Raw genomic sequence first — 23,313 nt, 5'->3', positions numbered from 1 at the left:
TGACTATAAACATGTATTGTTTGAAAATTGTTATTACATATGGAGACAATGAGGACACTTCAATGCTTGCATGTGATACTTTTATCAAAATATGTTTATGAATGAATAAAATAAGACAGGGCTTCCGTTATTTTTCATGATTTCAAATGATTTTCTGGATCCATGGACGATATGCTGAAATCTTACTGTACACATTAGAATACACAGGTGAATTGCAGAGATACATGTGACTAAATGATACGATACCAACTGCAGTGTTTCCACAAACCAAAAGGCCCCCAAGAATCTCGCTGTTAAAAAGAAAACACAGGTGAACACATGACTGAAGTGCCATTTATCAGTTAAAACCAGTTCTACCAGAAAGACTCGGGAGATAGAGGAATGTACGAAGCATACATTTATTGACAGCTCAGCGAGCACAATTATAAATTTCTTTGGCGGAAGGCCCCGTCCATGGTTCGTAATCCGAGGGTAGCGAATCTGCATTTCCTGCCTGAAGACGAAGGCAGGGGCGCAGCAGACCCCCAAAATTAGGTGGATTATGAGACCTCCAGACAGGGCCAGCCTTCCCCCCAAAAAAGTAGATGAAGTATACCCACCAGTTGTGAATCCTAAGGTTCCTGGAAGAAATAGAAAGAGAGTTAGCATGACCAGTATAAATGACGTTAGATTAAACTTAAGTTTTTTACAGAAATAGCCACAATAGGCCAGACACAGACAGCAACGATAGGCAGACACAGACAGCCACGATAGGCAGGCACGGACAGGCCTCGTTAGACCAACAGAAATAGCCACGATAGGCAGACACAGACAGGCCTCGATAGGCCGAACATAAATAGCCACGATAGGCCAGACGCAGACAGCCACGATAGGCAGACACAGACAGGCCCCAATAGACCGTACATAAATAGCCACGATAGGCCAGACGCAGACAGCCACGATAGGCAGACACAGACAGACCCCGATAGACCAACATAAATAGCCACGATAGGCCTCACGCAGACAGCCACGATAGGCAGACGCAGACAGGCCTCGATAGACCATACAGAATAGCCACGATAGGCAGAACACAGACAGCCTCGATAGACCGTACAGAAAAATAGCCATGATAGCCAGATACAGACAGGCCTCGATAGACCATACAGAAATAGCCATGATGGCCAGACACAGACAGCCACAATAGGCAGACGCAGACAGGCCTCGATAGACCGTACAGAAATAGCCATGATGGCCAGACACAGATAAGCCTTGATAGACCATACAGAAAAATAGCCATGATAGCCAGACACGGACAGGCCTCGATAGACCAACGGAAATAGCCACAATAGGCCAGACGCAGACAGCCACAATAGGCAGACGCAGACAGGCCTCGATAGACCGTACAGAAATAGCCATGATGGCCAGACACAGATAGGCCTTGATAGACCATACAGAAAAATAGCCATGATAGCCAGACACGGACAGGCCTCGATAGACCAACGGAAATAGCCACAATAGGCCAGACGCAGACAGCCACGATAGGCAGACACGGACAGGCCTCGATAGACCGTACATAAATAGCCACAATAGGCCAGACGCAGACAGCCACGATAGGCAGACGCAAGACAGGCCTCGATAGACCATGATTAGCCACGATAGGCAGACGCAGACAGGCCTCGATAGACCGTACATAAATAGCCACAATAGGCCAGACGCAGACAGGCCTCAATAGGCCGTACAGAAATAGCCACAATAGGCAGACACAGGACAGGCCTCAATAGACCATACAGAAAAATAGCCATGATGGCCGGACACGGACAGGCCTTGATAGGCCGTACAGAAATAGCCACGATAGGCCAGACACAGACAGCCAGGATAGGCAGACACGGACAGGCCTCGATAGGCCGTACAGAAATAGCCATTATAGCCAGACACAGATAGGCCTCGATAGACCGTACAGAAATAGCCACGATAGGCCAGACACAGATAGCCACAATAGGCAGACATGGGACAGGCCTTGATAGACCGTACAGAAATAGCCACAAAGGCCAGACATGTACAGGCCTTGATAGACCATACAAATATAGTAACACCACCACCAGTAATTGCATGAATTTACCTGATTAGTTACAGGAGAGCTTGCTGAGCTTCAATAATGGTTTTGAATCAGGTCTGATGTATGATTCAAATGCTTAGGAAGACCATCTGCCCATGATCTTAACAGCTGATGTAGAGATCCCTCATTCAGCTGCTGAAGTAGCTGCCCCAATTCTGAATGAATGGCCAGTAGATAGACTGCAGCTTTGAGAACAGTGGTTAAGGGAGTTCTAAACAGCCTTGGAAAGGGGGTTCCGTTAGGAAAAATAGAGCTGGTTCGTTTTAGAAATTCTAGGTCGGATTTTTAAGAAATTTCACCATGCAGAGAAGGGACAGGATTATTGATTTTAGAATTGTTAAGGTGACACCAGAACCTTACACATCGGTTTTTGAGTGCTTGAGGAGAGTGTGAAGAATTTTTGGTCCGAATCATAGATCTGAAGGAAATGCCACGAGCAGGATCAAATTGATTGGTTTGAAGTGAATTCCCCTGGAAGCATAACCTGTAGAAGGCAGATAAACACTGCCTCCAGAAGAATATTGAGGTACTTTGAAGGAAGGCCTTAGCAGATGGAAGTAATTCATTTTGCAATATGGGCAGGGTAATAGGCAGACATTTGTCTTTAATTTGTTGGAAGATTTAGCTAACCCCTCAAGTAGTAATAGAACTGAATAACCAAAAGGCTTGAAAACTAGATTATAAAATTTAGCGTGGATTAGATGCTGGCAAGGAGTCTGCGAATAGAGAAATTAAGATTGCGATTTTTTTTTTTTTTTTTTTTTTTTGACAAGAACGGAGCAACGGTCGAAATTAGAATAGGAACGCAAAAATTGGAAGGAAAAACATTAGAAGCGGACCATGCAAACGTGTAGGCTTGATTGTAGAGGGAGCGACGCCTTAGAAATGTGATTTCCAGCTGACGTAAGCACTTCGTTTAGTATTATGTCTGCTAACGGAGGGCAAACTGAAGAATCCGGGTTTGCTGAGGGCACAGCTGTCTGAAAGTTTAAAAGTGTAAAGTGAAAGCCGCAACGGCTGAGTAAGAGTGATGAACCAACACCAGTAGATGCGCGAATATAAACAAGCCTTGATTGTAGCTTAACCCCTTAACTGTCACTCCCCAATTTTTTTTTTTTTTTTCTTTTATAATTTTAAGTTGAGGTATCAGAGGTTAAGTTTAAAATATGCATAAATCGAATTGACTTACGCTTACTAGCACACATTGCTAATCTTGATGTAAACAATTAAACATTGTTTGTCTTAGCAATCTTATCAAATTCTGAATATTTCCACCCTGTAACGAATAATTTTTCTGATGACGTCAGTTTGACAGCATGAGCAGAACCTACTTAACGCGCCCCTCCGGCCGTTAGTTAGTTATGAGTGATGGGCGGTCACACTGCACTTTTCCCTCCATTGACTTCCATTCATACGCATGCGAATGCGTCGGACCGGAAACGCAAGCTTATGCGAAAAATTTTGCATTTCACTGCGTTCCAAAGTTCAAGTTTGGTGAACTCTGACCAGGGAATTTGCATAACGTGAGAATGTGGACCAGTAGAAGAGCGATACATTGCTGCATGGCCTCTGTACAAAAATTCAAAAAGGAAGCGCTATATACACTTTAGCTGTTGCACAGCGTCCTAGTTTATAATACATTAAAAGATTTATAAAAGAAAAGCTGCATGGTTTGTAGTGTCGACGGGAACCGGTGATACATTGGAATGACAACGTTTTATAAAAATTTTTTCTCTTCTTCTTTCTTCTCCCCCTCCTCCCTTAGGGTGTATATATTTATAGAGAGATACAGAGTAACGTTACAATAATAAAACGCTTTCGACCCCGTGGCAAAAGACACAGTGCTAGAAAAAAATAATAATCCATCTTGTGATAATTGAGGGGAGACTGTTTTATCTTGCTCCCGCCCATATTCGCAGTGGCGTTCGAAATAATTTCGCATGTTTAAAGTCTAGTGCGACCGCGCCTTGAGACGGAGACCAGGAGTGCAAACAAACCATGCCTGCTAATTAATATTCGTTTAAACTGGAGATATGTCACTACTCTGAAATAAGGTCAGCAGCAACTCGTGTCACGTGGAGTTATATGCCTGCTGACTGAGCATTGAGCCGAATCTTACCTACGACTCAAAAGAAGGGTCCATATACGCATCAGCTTGGTAGATCCAGTGTTCATAATTCGCTAGCCCAAGAGTAAGCCATGTAAAGATGAGGTGAGAGCAGCGGTTCCCTGCATCTGCAACCATAGAATCCCATTAGAGTATGAACTTTTCAGGAATAACGCAAATGAAAGACTGAATAAACAAATATTAAAGCATAGGATTAAAACAGCGAATCTCAAGTGTGCTAGACAGAGCTTTTTTTTTAAGAAATGCGAAAAATCTTTATCAGTATAAAGATTGTAGCGTTTATGATGAGCCTTAAAGTGCCTCATTACGAAGAAATTCAGAGAATTGCATGCACTATGATCAACATCTTAATTATGCTGTGCAAGTCAATAAACAAGCACGAAACGCCCAGTGCTTTATTTGAACGTGTAAGTATAAATCCTTGCAGAGAATAAATTAATGCCCAGGCGCCGCAAGTGCATAGAACAAAATGATACTTATAATGCTGTAGACTTGTGAAGTGATGGAGGCGAGATGCCGAAGAGACTGGCAGCCTTAATTCTCTCTGCTGGTCCGGAGAGACTTCATTCCTGCAGGTTCACGTGAGCGTACAGATGAATATTTGTTGATTGAGACCAAAGTCTTTTCAGGTGTTGAGACCAAAGCAGCACTGACGTGACATCTCGGAAAGCACCAGCGTTGCCAAGACCGTATTCTTTTTTTTTTTTTTTTTTTTTTTTATAGTAGTAACTGGTGGTTTTGAGAACCTGGCAACCCTGGCCTGGAAGCACACGGAACTCCGCCAATGTTCACATCCTCTGCCGAGAAAAGCTTGTAAATCATCCAATAAAACGACTGCAGATAATCACCGCGACACAGAGCTAAGCCAACGATCCCGTGTGTATCTTAGAGGAACGTCAAACTCTAGATAGTTTGCGGGGCACGAACTTAATTACAGCAAGTAGATGAATAAACACAACAGCTTGAGCAAGTACAATCGCGTCGGAATCTGCGGTTGTTGTCGCGTTGGCATCTGCGAACTCAAACATGTGTAAGTACGATTTTTTATACAGGAGTATAAAGACGTGATTGGATAATGATGAAGGTAATTAGTGACGAAGTGATTGAGTCTTCCTGGCAGAACTTAGGCTAAAGCTTCCATTTCATGAATTTAAAAAGATAATCTTTTGTTACGTAACTGGCAGGATCCACCATAGCCGTGTGTACACATCATCTGTGAGACTGAGTAGTGGGTCTTACCCCACCTCTTGAAACATTCTCTGTTGTTCGTTATATACACGTTTGCCTCCATTAGACGATTGCTCGGTGGGCCATTCCCTTACGAAAATTAACCATGGTTTTACTACAAATAAAACCAAAAAACCAGGGCCGTGCACAGACCTTTTGAGGGGCATGTGCTGAAACTGAAAAAGGGCACCCCCTCCCTTTATTTGCAGCAATTCCATACTGGCTTTCTTCTCTTGTTTCGTCTGGAGGTAATTCCCCCGCACTGGTCTCCATCACATTCTCTTGATCTACACTAGCAGTTCCATACTAGCTTTCTTCTCTTGCATCTCCTTCTGGTAACTCTCCTGCAGAGGCTCCTGTATCTTGTTCACCAGCAAATTATTGTACATCATCTATCGCTTCTCTCTCTACATCTGAATTACTACTTCCTTCCTTTTCTTCTTCCCTGCTACAAACTGGCCTGATCCATGAAGTAAGTGAGCTGCTACCCTTGGCTGCCTGCTGTCGCTCCCTCTCCTTTTTCTTATTTCTCTCTTTACGGGGCATTGCACTGCAACCACCAAGTAATCAAAATTTATGTAAGTGCAAAAAAAGTTTTTTTGTCAGTATTATTTGTAGGGTCCTGTGTTTTTGAATTGCTCTTGTGTACTCCCTCTTTTATTAATTTGCATTTATAGAGAAAGAAATACTTGACTCATACATAAACATGTTAACCAAATAATTCAAATTAGCTTATAAAACCAAACAGAAACCAAAATCTTTTTTATTGAACTTTATGCACTTTTTTTATGAACTTTGCAAAGAAAAAAAAAATATATTCTCTTTTTTAGCTATTCTGTTTGGTTTCATAAGCTAATTAGTATTATTTGGTTAACATGATTATGAATGACATTGAGAAGAGGTAATTTAAATAATTATGTCCAACTCATTTCCAGATACCGTTACTATAACATATCCAACATGTATCCGTCTACCTGGCAAAAATTTGATACTGTGGTGGACCAGGGATGTTGGTCTCTTGAAGGTCTCTTATTCACTACACTTTCCCTAAAATAAGCCAGCAATGAAAAAATAAATAAAAACAGTGTGAAATGTACAGTTGCAGTGAAAAGCATTTCTGAAGGATCACGTGACACTGAAGAGTACTGAACTGGAGTAAAGATGCTGAAAATTCAGCTTTGATCACAAAAATAAATTACATTTTAAAATATATTTCAAATAGAAAACAGTTATTTAAAATTGTAAAAATATTACACAATATTACTGTTTTTGTTGTACTTTGGATCAAATAAATGAAGCCTTGGAATGAATCATGAATTACATTCTGCATGATAAAATATAAAGATTTTTTAATTACTACTACATTACTGTAGTAAAACCATGTTTTACTGCATTTTATACATGTGTGGACGAGCGGAGAGTATACCATAACATGATTAGCCTAAATGTTAATAAATTAAGTGTATCAGCAATCATAAATCAAAGAAGAAAGTTCTTAGAAATATATGTTATCTAGGTGACGAGGATCACTAGTCGCTTTGTGTAAGTTCCAGTATGAAACAGCGGGGGGCGCACCTGTTATGATTTTCCGATGGTAAAAACAAATTATATGTTGCTGTATTACTTACCAACATATTTAGTTTTTGACCAGCGAATGTGTGCAAATGATTTTTTTTTTTTTTTTGTCCGTCATTAAAATGGCGACGGCGCCTGCCGGTGCCGGCATCACATTACATTTTAATCTACAGGTTACAAACTAGTTTTTGTAGCTATATAGACGGAGCGCTCAGTTTTTCCTGTGGTAAAATGCATTTGGCCAAAATCGCATTTTATAAAAGATGAAATGCTACTGTATGCACAGGCTTTAAGTGTTGGCTATATATTGGCTGTGACTAGATGGCAAATGCTAGCCCTCTCTCAGGCGATGTGCCACATGTCGGACATCAAATAAATAAAATATGAGCCTTTATAGACATAGTGTTTAGTAGTACTTATTCAAACAACAAGATATTTATTTACCCTTCGTAAAACTTTTTCAGCTCAGCTGTTGTCTACTGTGCGGCTGCTGTGGAACTTCAGTTGATTCAATGAATATAGAGGGGGCGGAGTTATCAGCTTACTGACCGCTTGAGGATCGAATAAGATTTACACAAGCTCGTTTTAAGAACTTTCATTTGCGAAATATTTGTAAAACAGACAGAAAGACGTAAAGGGTGACCAAAAGCATTGATTAAAAAAAAAAAAAAAAAAAAAAAAAAAACCACCAAAAAAAGGCACTTTGGAGTGTACAGGCAAAAAGGGCATGTGATCTGCACAGGTTGAGCCCTACCTGTGCACGTGCCTGCAAAAAACCATGGTTACTATAGTTAAACCATGGTAACCACAAAATAACCATGGTTTTGCTATATTAACCATAGTTTAAACATGGTATTTGTAGTAAATCTGTGGTTATACAAATGGTAGTCAACATGCCAAAAAACCATGGGTTACTACAGTTTTACTATAATAAAACCATGGTTATTTTTCGTAAGGGTTAGTCCACAGTCCTCCCCAGCCAGCAAAACTACAGAGAGTTTTCACCTTGACAACTTTACATTTCTTTGGTTCACTGGTTTGTTCTCCCAAGTATAACATAAATGTTCTAAGAATTGTAGCTGTTGTTGTTGACAAGAATACATCTTAATTAAATCTTTTCTATTATGTCAAAAATAAATATTACAAGAAATAAAAAAATATATATAGTGTGACAAGTGTCCCGAGCACTCATCAGCGTCGCCCTGCCCTTATGAAAATTAACCATGGTTTTACTACAAATAAAACCAAAAAACCATGGTTACTATAGTTAAACCATGGTAACCACAAATTAACCATGGTTTTGCTAAATTAACCATAGTTTAACCATGGTATTTTGTAGTAAATCCGTGGTTATACAAATGGTAGTCAACCCGCCAAAAAACCATGGGTTACTACAGTTTTACTGTAATAAAACCATGGTTATTTTTCATAAGGGTCGAATCGGTGCAGACACACCTGCGCCTATTCATCACGGGCTGAGCAGCCACACCTGCGTGAGCACGGAGGTGAGAGATGTCTCCCCAAGACTCGTCTAACTCTGTCTTTTCCTTTGCCCATAGAAAGCAGCGTGTGACCGCCAGCCCCGACGCTACAGGAGAGCACGGACGCACACTGCACTAGAGCACTTCCAAGACAAGACGCCGAGCACCGAGCACCCAAACCACCTCACAGCATCGCCTTTTCATTCACCGATTCTGTCAATAAAATCCACCCTTCGGGGAACTACCCTCATCCTCGAGTCATGCCCTACTTCACCCTGACACAATATATATATATATATATATATATATATATATATATATATATATATATATATAAATATAAAATTCTCATTGTGTGAGTCAGGTTTATACTAGCGTTTCTGATCAGATATTGTTTTTTTGTTATTTTTTTACAGCTAAACAAGTTGTTACCCTCAAAAGCATGATGCCATTCCGAACAGGACGGATTTTGTAGTCTGGATGTGGGATGTACTTCTCTTTGATGCGGTTTAGAGTCATACCTTTCCTAGTTAAACATGATTTTAACTCAACATTGCAGTGTAAACTATACAAAAATCGTACCCATGTAAGGTCTGGAATGGGGTTTTGCTTCTTTGCCATTCACTATGCCCACGTGATTTAAAAGAGATAGCACTGTTAGTTGTCTTATTCACCTGATTGATCAATGTGCAATTTAGTCAATCAGTCTCACCAGTGAAGGTCAGGTGTGGCAGCAGAGAGGCCAGCAGGAGCAGAGAGATGATGGTCATCATGAAGACAATCAATGAGCTTTCGCTGACTTTTTTCTCAGCTTGTGGTGTCAATAACACTGATAGAAAGAAGATATTATTTGTGTTACTTCTTGTCATCTGCATCGACTTTTATATGAAAACACATCATACCAGAAATAAGATATTGTGTGCATGTAGCTCTGGATGTCAGGAGTATGGAAATGGCTTGTTGTATTTACTTCTCTTATGGCTATATTGAAACTGTAAAGCAACAAGTGGAAAATGATTTTGTTGTGATCAATATTATGTTGTTGACGGAGTTCAGCTTTTTCTGAGATCTTTTATAATCACATCAATGTCTAAAGAATTTTTGTATCATTCTAATGATCTGTGAAATAATTAAATACACATTTATTTTTTTTATTTTTTTACTCAATAGGCCTAAGTTTTATTTGCATTACAATTATCTTTTAATTGATGATGATTTGTGTTGCAAAAGCAGAGGTTTCATAACTATCGAGATGGATGTGGTATATTGTTACAGTCAAACTGCTGGAACTACAGATGATCACAGCTGCCCTCCGAACATGGGTCAGATTCATGAAAATCTTAAGCAAGAATTTAACCCTAAATCAGGCAAGGTCACCCATGAGTCACATAGTTTTTATTGTCTTTTTTGGGGCATGAGAACATTTTTTTTATTAAATCCTTTTATCATTAAATAGATTCATCAATGCCTGGTCTGTCTCAAGTATGCTGGTCACATGAATTTCTTCAAGTTTTCAGTGATCTATTAGTCAGCCTGATCTAAATCCAACATGGCTGCCAGTGGTGGAGAACATTCAGATTTTGAGATAGGTAATTATATATTAAACTTACATTTCTTTTGGAAAAAAATTATATTACTGCTAACATTAATTCTGAACATCGTCTTAGGGTGCTGAAGAAAAAAATTTAGTCATATGTTGTTTATTTGGTTATTTAGCACGTTTTGAAATGTATGTGACTCCTGAGTCACGTTGCCTGTTTAGGGTATAAAAAAGAGAGTATTGAGTATGTTGAGAATATACGTAACATTACACTTAATTTAAATGGTTGTAATTTAAGAATGTTTTGGAATATAGACGTAAGTTTGGTCTTGTTATTTTTTTTTTTAAAGAAAAGGTAACTTCAAAAAATGATTACATTTACTGTAAATCAAGTGTACTCTAAATATTTTATATAAAATATATATTTTACAAAATAATTTTTAATCTAAAATTACTATCAAATCAAAGTCATATGGCTAACCAATTTGTGTTCTAAATTTTAATTTTATATCACAAAATGTAACTTCCCATGAGATTTTTAGTGGTTATACCAAAAATAGCCACTGGGTGATTTTTTTATGCATTTTCCTGTATCAAATTTATACATTTCAGTCTCAATATCCAAAAACAGTTGGCAGATGGGACCGTGAGACTCAGACCTTTCCGATGATATGTGTTTTGTCAATGTTAGAAAAGTTTTTTTTTTTTATATATATAAAGTAGTTCAAATAAATTGTGTAATGCAACACCTGACATCACCCACTAGTTGAGGAGCTTGCTAAAAGAAATTAACCCCATAACTTACACTGTCCCACCTGTGGGACGCTTGGCACTCTCTTTTTTGTTGTTGTGTTTTTCTCTATAAAATCTTTTAATAATCATATATATATATATATATATATATATATATATATATATATATATATATATATATATATATATATATATTAGGGGTGTAACGGTTCACAAAATTCACGGTTCGGTTCGATACGATACACTGGTGTCACGGTTCGGTTCGGTACGGTTCGGCACGTTTTAGATACAGCAAAATGAAAAAATTGGCAGATAAATTTCCTTGATTTTTAAAAAAAATTTATTTATTAAAACCAACAGTATGTTTTTTTTGTTTGTTTGTTTTACATCGAACAATGATGGAGCTATTCTTTACCCATCTTCTATGGTGTTTTCTTAGCAGAATACTGTATAAAACAAAAACAGCTCCTTATAAAAAAAAAATGAAAATGTTATATTGTTATAGTAGTTATGAACAAATACAAAGATGTAACTTTTTATATGGAACTCTATAACTCTTTATATTGAGTGTGTTTTTACTCAATTGATTCTCTCTAGGGCTTATGTTTTTTGGAACAAAGCAGGAATTACGGTCTGGCTGAAATGGGCTCGTGAAGGAATATTGTAACGGGGCTCAATTACATTAAGCATGTTCTTAAAGCCTGCGTTTTCCACTATAGGCGCTCACTCACTCAGTACGCGCTGAAGGCTCGTTGCAAAATGGCTAATGCGTTTAACAGACCAGAAAAAGAAGATCTTCCAATAACCAACAGGTCTGGTGCTTTCGGTTCGGTACGCGCATTATGTACCGAACGGTTCAATACGAATAAGCGTATTGTTACAACCCTAATAAATAAATAAAAAAAAAATATATATATATATATATATATATATATATATATATATATATATATATATATATATATATTTTTTTTTTTTTTTTTTTTTTTTTTTTTTTTTTGATAACTCCCCCCATCCCCTGAGGTAACAACAACTATACTGAAGGGGTTTTATATACAGCAGTAAACAGATGACCTTATAAAAAATAATAAATCCTTTTATTAGTTTGTGGATTAGCTTGAGCTAGAAAGAGCTACTGAACATAAATAAAATGTGCAAAAGGATTTTGAAAAAATACACTTAGTATAGGGTGACCAGATGAGATTGGCTTAAATTAGAGACGGGGGGTAAGGCGGGTGTCTGCGGTCTTGGGTGACGAGATGGGGCGCTTATGATATTAGACTTCGTAGCCTATAATAAAAGATAATGTATTTCAAACCTTAACTAAACACATTTTTATTCAAAGATCAACCGTCTCTCATTACTCTTTAGTCTGCCACAAGAAACAACAACATAAAATCATGAACTCAAATGTCATTGTAAAAAGAAAAAAAAACCAATGACTGTTGTAACAGTGCATAAATCAGACATTTCTGTAATGCTAAAACTAAAGAGCTTAAACTTATTTTTTGTACACAGTGCCGCGAACTGTCAATCATTCCTGTACGCGTGCATCACTGTCCTCCTCGCAGCTGCAGCAACTTGCGCTCTCTTCATCAAGCTTTAAAACAAAAAGGAGACAAAAAGGTTGTATTGTCTTTGTGCATATAGTTTAATTAGATAAATGAATATCTAAATTCGTGCCTAGCTGCCTACGGTATTTTTAAGAACTTAGAAAAAACATGCTGCAGCCAATGAGCAGCTGGTGGGGGCTGGTTGCAGGACAACTCAACCTCCGCAGACAGTTTTTAATGTTTATCAGACAATAACTACTCAAGATTTTGTTTTAGTATAATTTTCGGGACAATTAGGGCCAGATTCGGGATTCGGGACAACAGTTTAGATTTCGGCACAGTCTATAGCTTCTATAACTTTTTGATACTTTAATTTTTTAAAAATTCCACTTTTGCCAAAATCTGCAAATTTTCTTCTTTAAAAAGAGACCAACATTTGGTTTATATTCCAAATTGTTCATAAATTACAGCAATTTAAGTTTGGATAGTGCACTTTAATGCCTTTTTTAAAAATTTATTGAATTATTGAATGATATATAATTTGTCAACACTATATCAGGTAAAGTATAGGATATAATTTTTTTAAGCATTCAGTGGCAAGTAGGCCAGTAACAGTTAACAGATTAATGACTTGGTCCTTTTTTATACCCTAATCCGGCAACGTGAACTGGGAGTCACAACTCATAAAATCCAAAATATATCAAATATTTCAAAAATTATTTTGGATATGTTTTACTTAAACTCTTCAATAGGCCTTTGGTACCTGATCCTTGCTGGGCTGTAATAGCAGCGATCATCATCCTCACTCTCCAAAAGTTATTGGCTGCCAGAGTCGACCTGATCAACGTTATCTTTGTTCTGGTTTGTTTGTCTTCTTTTAACCGTTTGTGCTCTCGTTACAGGTGGCTGAACAAATTGGTTCAAGTCTGCAGGCTTCGAGAACCTCAACTTGTCTCCAATGGGTAATGGGTGGTCTCTGTGAAGGGTCCTTATTTCACCCATTCCTCTCTTTGACCTCATTTTAAAGGGAATTTTAACAGAATCTCTGTTTCATGGCTGATCACTGAGTCGGCCAGCAATTAATTGAACGAGCCATTTAACATAAACTGTGCAATGGATATTTAAATCCAAAGTATAGTGAAAACACTATTAATTAGCACAATAACAAGATCGGCAGTTTAAGACATTAACTTGTAAGCACAAAACACAAAATAAGGCTTTATTAGATAATTCTTAAACATATAAACTATTCTAACACATAAGCACATGCACTGGCACATTCACACAAGTTGCAGAAAAAAATAGAAAGTTAGGAAAGAATGGGTTTAAGAGAATGAAAATGTGAAATCCCACGTTTACAGCAATACGTGAAATTGCATAGACATGAACAACCACCAATCACTTAATTAACAGTCAAATTGAGTTGGGTGTTGGCTACTGCAGCAGTGTGAACTATTTTCTGCTGAACTACGGTAAGCGTGCAAGGACAAAATAACGAATGTCTGCAATGGATTAACCACTAGGGGGCACCAAAATACCTATTGATCTAAATTTATCCTCTAATTTCATGGAATTCAACATCCATTAATATCATTATAATTAATTGTTCTTTTTAACTCTGTTACACATGCAGTCCAAAGCACATTGGAACCACTCAAAGAACGCAAAAAGTGATGACAAGTATGAGTAAAAGAAAGCTAAAAAACAAAAGCTAAAAGCAAAGGCTAAAAGCCAAAGCTAAAAGCCAAAGCTACAAGTCAAATTTGACGGTGTCCTGAGTATTTAAACTGGTTCTTTGAAGACCACAGGTCAAAAGGTCCCCTTAGGAATTTCAGTCTGGTTCTTCTAGGTGGGGAAAGTCAATCCAATGATCTTGTGATCATGATTAATCTCATGGGTTTACATGTGATGGTCAGGGCTGTGCATCTCTTTGACCATCAATCTTGATTACTTGACCCAAATTTGACAATCTCTTTTCTGAATTGAAATTCTCAATAATTGTTCTAATGGTGTTAATGTTGAAAGCTGTTCTGTGAAAAAATTGGTTGGTTAGTGGACTTGCTTCTGACTTTTGGCACTAGGAATTGATTTACAACATCCTGTTGTCTTTCTGAGGAGATCGTCTCATTTTTCAACCATACTTCTGATCGAATCTTTAATTTGTTTGGTTCAGGTCTGATACGCTACACTGCTGAAGTTCTTTCTTCATTCTCTCTATGAACTGAAAGTGATTGTCTCCATTATGATTATCAGGGGAGGAACCGAAACACACATCGATGGGCAGTCGAGTCTCCCGCCCCAAGAGGAGATGATAAGGGAATAGCCTGTTGCCTCATTTTTTTTTTTTACAATTATAAGGTGTACAAGCTGCAAGATGTATTGACTCCGCTTACTCTTATTAGCTGGATCCAGAGTACCGAGCATGGAGAGTAAGGTACGGTTAAAGCGTTCTGGTTGTGGATCACCTTTGGGGTGATACGGTGTTATCCTCAATTTTTAGATTCCCAGCATTCCTAAGAGTTCTCTTATCAGTCGGCATTCTATATCTCGTCCCTGATCAGAGTGAATGCGTGACAGCAGTCCATAGTGTACAAAGAATTTTTCCACCAGGACTTTGGCCACCGTGACTGCTCGCTGGTCTTTGGCCTGTGCATATCGAGTGAAGTGATCAGTTATTACTAGAACATTGGCAATACCCTTGTAGTCAGGCTCCGAAGACAAAAAATCTATGCATACCAAGTCTAGCGGACCATTACTGGTGATGTGGCTCAGGGGAGCAGTCTTCTGCGGTAATGTCTTTCTGGTAATACAAAACCAGAAGTCCTTATGTAGTGCTCAATGTTGAGGGCCATGCAGGGTCAGTAAAATCGATCTCTTATTAGCTCCATCGTCCGATCCACCCCAAGGTGACCAGAATCATTGTGTAGAGATTGCAGGACGGTCTGGTGATATTTGGCCACCAGAACCAGCTGAGCTCTCTTTTCCAAAGGGGCTTTGGGATACTCTGTATAGCAACTGATTTTGAATGACCAGTTTTGGGCCCTGACACTGTAGGAGAGCAAGCACTGGATCTGAGCTCTTCCAAAGGGTAAGCACTTTGCCAACTTCAATGTCTTGTTTCACCACTCCGATAATGGGTACCTGTTATTGTGACACCTTCAGGTCTTCATGGGACAACTGCTCCATATGACACATTTCAAGTGAAATTGGGTAAGAGTAAGCAGAAGATATGCTATCAGGTGAAACTCCTAGATGGTCCACCATCCTGATGGATTCTTCACTCTCAGAAGAGCTGGCCTACTGGCATATTGCTTTTACCTCAGATTGTGAAATTTCTGTCCAAGAGGCAAACACAGCAGTGTTGGTAGGATATCAGGATAGCACATCCATGGCAGTGTTATTTTTTCCAGGCTTGTACTGCATGCTGAAGTTGTAGGCAGCTAGGGCGGCTAACCAGTGATGTCCCATTGCATTCAGCTTCACACTAGTCAGTACGTAGGTAAGTGGATTGTTATCGGTTCTCAAAACAAAATGAGCTCACTATAGGTAGTCGTGAAACTTATTGATGACAGCCCACTTCAATGCTAGGAATTCTAACTGGTGTATGTGGGAACGCTGATCCGAAGTACTCAACTTTCTGTAAGCAAAGGCGACGGGTCGAAGTCCCTCAGGAAGCTCCTGGTTCAACGCAGCACAAAGGCCACTCAGACTAGCATTAACATGGAGTACATAAGGCAGGGAGTTATCAGTGAAGGCAAGTACTAGTGAACTGGTTAAGCCATGTATAATGGCTTTGAAGGCTTCTCCACAGGCTTTGTACCATCGTGCTACAAATGGGTCAGTCTCCTTGTAGTAGTTATTTCCATTCCTCTTGCCTCTTCCTTTTATGGATGTGTAGCCCAGGGGCGCTGCCAGGAATTTTGGGCCCCATGACAAAAAATCGAATTGGGCCCCTCTGCGCAGCTGTTGGCACCACATCTCTAGGACCTAACTGTCCCACCAAAAGCTTTACATAACTCTAATCACAGTCTTGCAACTGTCTTGCTGCTTGTAGTTCAATACTAGTACTAGCACAATATTTACTGCTGGTGATTTGTAAATGCAAGTCTACATACAGTATGCAGTTCACTGTTTGATGCAAGATTAAAAGCCACCATAAAAATGTCCTTAAAGCAACACTATGTAACATTTTTTACCTTAAAATAATGTTTGCAAAATCTTTCAGTGGTTCATCAAGTTGAAACAGGGTGAAAGGCACTTATGCCTCCCTGGAATGGAAGTCATTAACACAGTGGTAGCTAATTTATATGTAGTTTTCAAATTAAAATAATCAATAATTCTTTTCTCTTTAGACCAAATCAATTAATCGTATGAAAAATTTTAATCAAGGAATACATCTGGAAAATCTTGAATAAATTATGACAATTTTGATTTTTGGGTGAACTATCCATTTAACAGAAGTGAAAAAGGAGCAACTTATAAAACATATATATATATATATATATATATATATATATATGTGTGTGTGTGTGTGTGTGTGTGTGTGTGTGTGTGTGTGTGTGTGTGTGTGTGTGTGTGTGTGTGTGTGTATTTTAAAGAAGCACAATAAGACAAATACAATAGAGATACAATTTAAACTCATTTTTCACATATTGTAGGTTTTACTTAACATTTATTTAACATCTTTTGTTAAATAAATAAAGGCATGCATTAAATACTGACACACGTTCAGTTTTCACACACCTGTTCACGTTCACTTAATCCATAACCTACTGTATTTACGTGAGATACTCTACACGATAATCATTTGGACTGTTGTGTGTGTATTAGAGCGGTGATAACTGATCGTGCGCTGTATATGAGAACTGAAGAAGTGGAGCACGTGCGCGCGCACGAGAGAAAGAGAACATCCCGGTTACTTAACTGTAACCTTGTTCCCTGAGAAAGCAGAACGAGATGCTGCGCTGGTCAGCGCATTGGGAAACATTTTGGGCCATGAGTGCACCATCGCATCCAGACCCAGGGGGGCTGGGTGACTCAGAGACTCAGAGAGAAGTAGAGGGGACATTGCGCTGTCTGATGGGAGGCGAAGAGGTCCACCTCTGCTTCGTAAAATTTTATCCAAATCTGTTTCACTACCTCTGGGTGGAGTTACCATTCCCCCATCGGTAGTGCCTGTCTGGACAGTAAATCTGCTCCCACATTCAAATGTCCTGGAATGTAAACTGCCCTGAGTGACAGGAGCCTGTCCTGGGCCCAAAGAAAAATCTGCCTCACTATCTTGTTGAGATTGCGTGAGCGCAGACCCCCCTGGTGATTTATATAAGAGACTGTCGCTGTGTTGTCCACCCGTGCTAGGACATGACAGCCCCTCAAACAATAGAGGAACTATTTCAGATCCAGGAACACGGCCATCAGCTCGAGGCAATTGATGTGCCAATCGAGCTGATGACCCCCCCATTCCCCTTGATCTGGGTGGCCATCCAAGACCGCTCCCCAGCCCATTATGGAGGCATCTGCTCGAAGACCCAAGATTGGGCGCACTCCTCCCCCCTTTTTGGGAACCAGGAAGTATTTTTGTAGATGTACGTGAAACATAGCTCGAGGCGCACTCTGTTAAAACAGAAATCTTTGTCAAGAGAATGGCAAAGAAACGATCTTTTCTACATATATATGGACCAAAATGAACTCAAAAAGACTTGAATATGAATATGATCATGAATATCAGTCCACCGCTTCACTCCATATTCATTTATATGTAACCCACACATTTGACTATCATGTTATAATCACTTATTGTGTATGTCTTTTAATAACTATGGGATAGCTTAAGGATACATATTCACGTCTAGTATCTATGTAATCGAATCTGCTTGCTTGAAATAGTCCTGACCATCAGTTATTTGTCAAATGTATCGTATTCTTGTTATAGGAATCATGTCCAAAATTAGACCCTGCAAGAGCGGGAAAATTCGGACCACATGCTTGGTAAGATAACATATGATTTATGATACCCCGAGCCAAGACAATATCTGATTGGTCAAGACAACATTTGAGGTGTGGCCAACAGGCCAGTTTAAATACTTAGGGCACCATAAAATCTTGCTTTTAGTCTTTAGCTATACTTCTGCTATTAGTCATGTCTGCTTTTAGTTTTTAGCTTTTAGCTTTGCTTCTTAGTTTTAGCTTTTAGCCATGCTGTTTCTCATCACTGTTCTTTGAGCACGGTTCCAGCGTGCTTCAGCCTGCACGCCTGCTGCTACTTAGCCACGATGAGAAAAAACACCACCTAGTCTCGTCAAACTTTACTTCTTTTCTTTTCCGTTTGAGAGTTTCGTGTTCTGAGTTAAGGTTTGTAACTTCGATTTCAACTTCAACCAGCCACACAACTCTTCATCTTCAGCCAATGCCCAAGCACTGGCTTCCCAAGACGTCACTTTAACGACTACTGAACTTCCAGCCAATCAGCGACATCGACAACTAAGGGAACACAGGCAATGTACCTTCAGATATTTGTGTTGGTGTATCTAACATAATTTTAACTTCATTGAGGTAATCAATTCGAGGGTTAATTAAGTGATTGATGGTTGTTCATGCCTATGCAATTTCACGTATTGCTGTAAACTTGGGATTCCACATTTCCATTCTCTTAAACTCATCTTTCCCTAACTTTCGATCTTCCTGCAACTTGTGTCAATGTGTGCGTGCGTGCGTTTATGTGTTAGATTATTTTATATGTCTAAGATTTATCTAATAAAGCCTTATTCATATTGAAAAGAGAAGTATATTGTGTTTTGTGCTTACAAGTTAATGTCTTAAACTGCCGATCTTGTTACTGTGCTAATTGATAGTGTTTTCACTATAGTTTGGATATTAATATCCAGCGCAGATTTGATGTTAAACGGCTTGTTCAGTGAATCGCAGGGCGTCTCAGTGATCAGCCGTGAAACAGTGATTGTTCAAATTCCCTTTAAAATCTTAAACGATTCCCTTTTCGCTAAATTGACCTGTTTCCCTCACACAGTTTAATTCATGCAGCTAATCTGAGGTTTCTTCGTCAGACTTAAGACCTATGCATTTAAAACTGAAAGTGGGGGTTTATTCATCCAATATCAGATAAATTTAGTATAAAACTATTTATACATGGTGCCTCTGGGATTTCTTTGCCAGATAAATGGGACTTATGCAGTTATTGCAACAATTTTAATAGAGAATTTTAAGACTCCCGGTTATCATTAATCCAACACTGACCTGCAGTATTCGAAGATTAATTTTGCTCCGTGAACGGGCGAGAGAGCACACATAAGTTAGCTACACTAATGGTTAAACCCAAGGGAGTTATAGTCTAGTTGTATGGTAATCAGTCTAGCTATACATAATTTAAGGCCTTAATTTTAAGATACGCAAGGAATATCGCTTGCTATCTTCACGCTAAATAAAGGTTTTTTTCGCTCACTTTAGGGCGGTTAATATTCCATTGAGACACACTATAAAAGGTTTAGCCATTTTACAGGCTGGTTTCTCACTGAGGAACTTGAGAACTGTTAAGTCTTGGAACGTGGGCATGTACAGCCAACACATTCATTCACAAAAACACACGTTTGGATAGTAGTTTTGGTTTGAATGAACACACAAGAAACACACCACGGTTACTGAGTCTGCTCACAGTACTAGGTTTAAAACGTTGCTCTAAATTCTCCTCCAATAATGTAACAAATTAACTGCACTTCAGCATCTTTAATGTTAATTTTTTTTGAGCATTATCAACTCTGATTGATAAAAATTTAAGCCCAAATGGTCTTCTTTCCAAAGACACCAAAATTATGTGTGTAACAGACATAAGTAAGGAACTGTTGCGATTAAAAATTAGGTAGGGCACTTTCAGCTGTGAGTCCCATAATGGGGAGTCTGGTTAACAAGTTAAGCATGATCAGGCCAAACAGGCCTTTGCGAAGTATTGCCAGTACCACTGCCTTACCGAGTATTTCCATTGTCTTGTTTTGATTGCTACTGTATGTGTATGGTTTATCGACTGTTTCTCTGGATTTTACCTCTTGGATTCCCCTCGCACTTGTTTGGTGGTTGGACTGATTTCTGTGATTTTGACTTCTTGGCCTGTGACCACAACTCTGATTTCTACCCCACATTTTCAAGTTCAAGTTCAAGTCTGCTTTATTGTCAATTTCCACATGTACAGTACATACATACAGAGAATCGAAATTGCGTTACTCTCAGACCCCGGTGCATACAGATAACATTAACATTAAAGACTAAAAAGAATAACTAGATCAAATATAAAATGCAGATAACTATACAATAAGGGAATGATAAAAAAAGACATATAATAAAATTAAAAATAAAGTTAAAAATAAAGTTAAAGCAGCGCAAGGTAAATGACAGATATAGTGCAAATCAATAAAGTGAACAACAGTGCAGTTAAGTAGAGACGCTGTTGTGATTTCTTGGCCAGTGCTGCGGTGTTTTCAGTCCAGGAGAGGTCCTCTGTGATGTGCACACCCAGGAACTTGGTGCTGCTCACTCTCTCCACAGTCGCACCGTTGATGGTCAGAGGAACGTGCTGAGTGTGTGCTCTCCTGAAGTCTACAACAATCTCCTTCGTCTTCTCCACGTTCAGAGAGAGATTGTTGTCACTGCACCACTTGGCCAGGCGGCTCACATCACTCCTGTAGTTTGTCTCATCTTTGTTGTTAATGAGACCCACCACGTCGTGTCATCTGCAAACTTAATAAAGAGGTTGGAGCTGTGTGACGGTGTGCAGTCGTGGGTAAGCAGAGTGAAGAGGAGGGGGCTCAGCACACATCCTTGGGGGGCCCCAGTGTTCAGTGTGATGGTGCTGGATGTGTTGGTGCCGACCCGTACTGCCTGAGGTCTTCCAGTCAGAAAGTCCAACAGCCAGTTGCACAGCGAAGTGTTGAGCCCCAGCTGACTCAGCTTGTAGATGAGCTGTTGAGGGATGATTGTGTTGAATGCTGAACTGAAGTCTGTGAACAGCATTCTGACATACGAGTCCTTTTTGTCCAGATGGGTGAGTGCTGAGTGGACGGCAGTGGAGATGGCATCATCGGTCGACCGGTTGGACCGATATGCAAACTGGAAGGGGTCCAGGGAGGGGGGGGGAGGGCAGACTTGATGTGGTGCATGACTAGCCGTTCAAAGCACTTCATGAGGATGGGGGTAAGTGCAACAGGACGGTAGTCATTGAAGCAGGATGGAGATGGCTTCTTCCGGACTGGGATGATGGTGGTAGTTTTAAAGCATGTGGGAACAACAGCCTGATTCAGCTGACATCAGTGAGTTCTGCTGCACAGACTTTAAGTACACGCCCAGGGATGTTGTCAGAACCCGGAGCTTTGCGGGCATTGATCCTGTTGAAGGATCTCCTCACGCTGTCTGGGGTCAGCGTCATCACCTGGTCACCGGGAGGAGGTGGGGTCTTCTGTGCAGTGGTGCTGTTTTGTTGCTCAAAGCGAAGAAGGTGTTCAGCTCATTTAGCAGAGAGTTGTTGTTGTCACAGGTCCGTGGTGGGGGCTTGTAGTCCGTAATGGTCTGTATCTCCTGCCACAGGTTCCTAGTGTCTCTGCTGTCGCTGAATTGGTGAGCTATCCTCCGGTGCTGTCTCTTAGCCTCTCTGATGCCACTGGACAGGTTGGCCCTAGCTGTTCTCAGGTCCACCTCATCTCCAGCTCTGAAGGCAGCGTTCCGTGTCTTCAGGAGTCTGTAGACCTCCCCTGTCATCCATGGCTTCTGGTTGGCCCGGACAGTGATGGTTTTTGTGACCGTTACATCATCAATACACTTATTGATGTAGGCAGTAACAGGCTCTGAGTACTCCTGGAGGTCAGTGGTGATATTGCATGTGGCAGCCTGTTTAAACATGTCCCAGTCAGTTGTGTTGAAGCAGTCCTGAAGAATCTCTGATGATCCTTCTGGCCACACTTTAATCTGTTTGTAAACTGGTTTGGCGACTTTAATGAGCGGTCTGTATGCAGGCATTAGCATAACAGTGATGTGGTCTGAGGCTCCGAGGTGGGGGAGGGGGAGGGCTTTGTAAGCTCATCTCTGTGTGGTGTAAACAAAGTCCAAGATGTTATTACCTCATGTTGGAAAGTTGATGTGCTGGTGTATTTTTGGAAACACACTCTTAAGGTCAGCACGGTTGAAATCCCCAGCTATGATGAGAAAAGCATCGGGGTGTGCTGTCTGCTGCTCACTGATGTGCTGGTACAGTTCATTTAGTGCGTCGTTCCTGTTGCTGATGATGTTGAATGGGGGAATGTACACCGAAATGAGCAGTTTAGCAGTATATTCCCTCGGCAGATAGAATGGCCGGCACTTAATAATCATAAACTCCACCAGGGGTGAGCAGTGTTTGCTGATCACAACAGTATTGCGGCACCACGCGTCATTGATGTAAACACAAAGCCCGCCACCGCGGGTTTTTCCTCCCGCGACGAGAGCTCTGTCCGCTCGATAGCATGTCAGCTGGTCGAGCTGAATAGCGCTGTCTGGAACGCTTTTGCTGAGCCATGTTTCCGTGAACACAAAAACACAACAGTCTCTTACAGTCCTCTTACAGTTGAGCGTAGTAATCGAATGTAGTCCAGTTTATTGTCCAACGAGCGTACGTTAGCGAGTACGATGGTGGGGATAAATGGCTTGTGTGGGTTAGCCATTAGCCTAGCCTGGATACCTCCGCGCCTACCCCTCTTCTGCTTCCTCTCACGCCGCTTGTGGCGCCTCCGCTGTGGGCGAGATGCAGTAGTGGGGGTCGGTGAAGGTGAAGGCCTCCGTAGCAGATCGAGATCCCGCAGCTGTTCCGCATGCGCGGAGTTTAACTGTAAAAATGCGGTTCTGCCGACATCGAGCAGAAACTCGAGACTGTATTTGCGCTTACAGACAGGAAGACGCGACGACAACGTACAAAAACACTGCGACTCACA

The 23,313-nt window shown here is 40.2% G+C and overlaps 2 protein-coding genes and 1 long non-coding RNA gene across 6 annotated transcripts in view; all 3 read right to left on the bottom strand.

The window, feature by feature from the left end:
• The window catches only part of LOC127987854 (mast cell protease 4-like), a 177,004-nt gene extending 167,713 nt beyond the window's left edge, over nucleotides 1-9,291 (bottom strand). Inside the window, exon 1 of the mRNA XM_052590228.1 lies at nucleotides 9,219-9,291. Within this exon, the coding sequence (XP_052446188.1) occupies nucleotides 9,219-9,279 (61 nt within the window). The 5' untranslated portion in view covers nucleotides 9,280-9,291. The remainder of the gene's footprint in view (nucleotides 1-9,218) is intronic.
• LOC127987851 (granzyme B-like) overlaps nucleotides 1-23,313 on the bottom strand; it is a 152,370-nt gene that overhangs the window by 73,082 nt on the left and 55,975 nt on the right. The gene's annotated exons all lie outside the window — the stretch shown is intronic.
• Nucleotides 375-5,233, bottom strand: LOC127987870 (uncharacterized). Its single transcript, XR_008161455.1, has 2 exons — nucleotides 2,099-5,233; nucleotides 375-620 (listed from the first exon to the last, which is right to left on the bottom strand). It is a non-coding gene; the product is annotated as an uncharacterized LOC127987870 (long non-coding RNA).

The sequence above is a fragment of the Carassius gibelio genome, chromosome B22 (genome assembly GCF_023724105.1).
Source record: "Carassius gibelio isolate Cgi1373 ecotype wild population from Czech Republic chromosome B22, carGib1.2-hapl.c, whole genome shotgun sequence".
In the NCBI taxonomy this organism is placed as follows: Eukaryota; Metazoa; Chordata; class Actinopteri; order Cypriniformes; family Cyprinidae; genus Carassius; species Carassius gibelio.
This window is presented reverse-complemented; position numbering and strand designations above follow the sequence as displayed.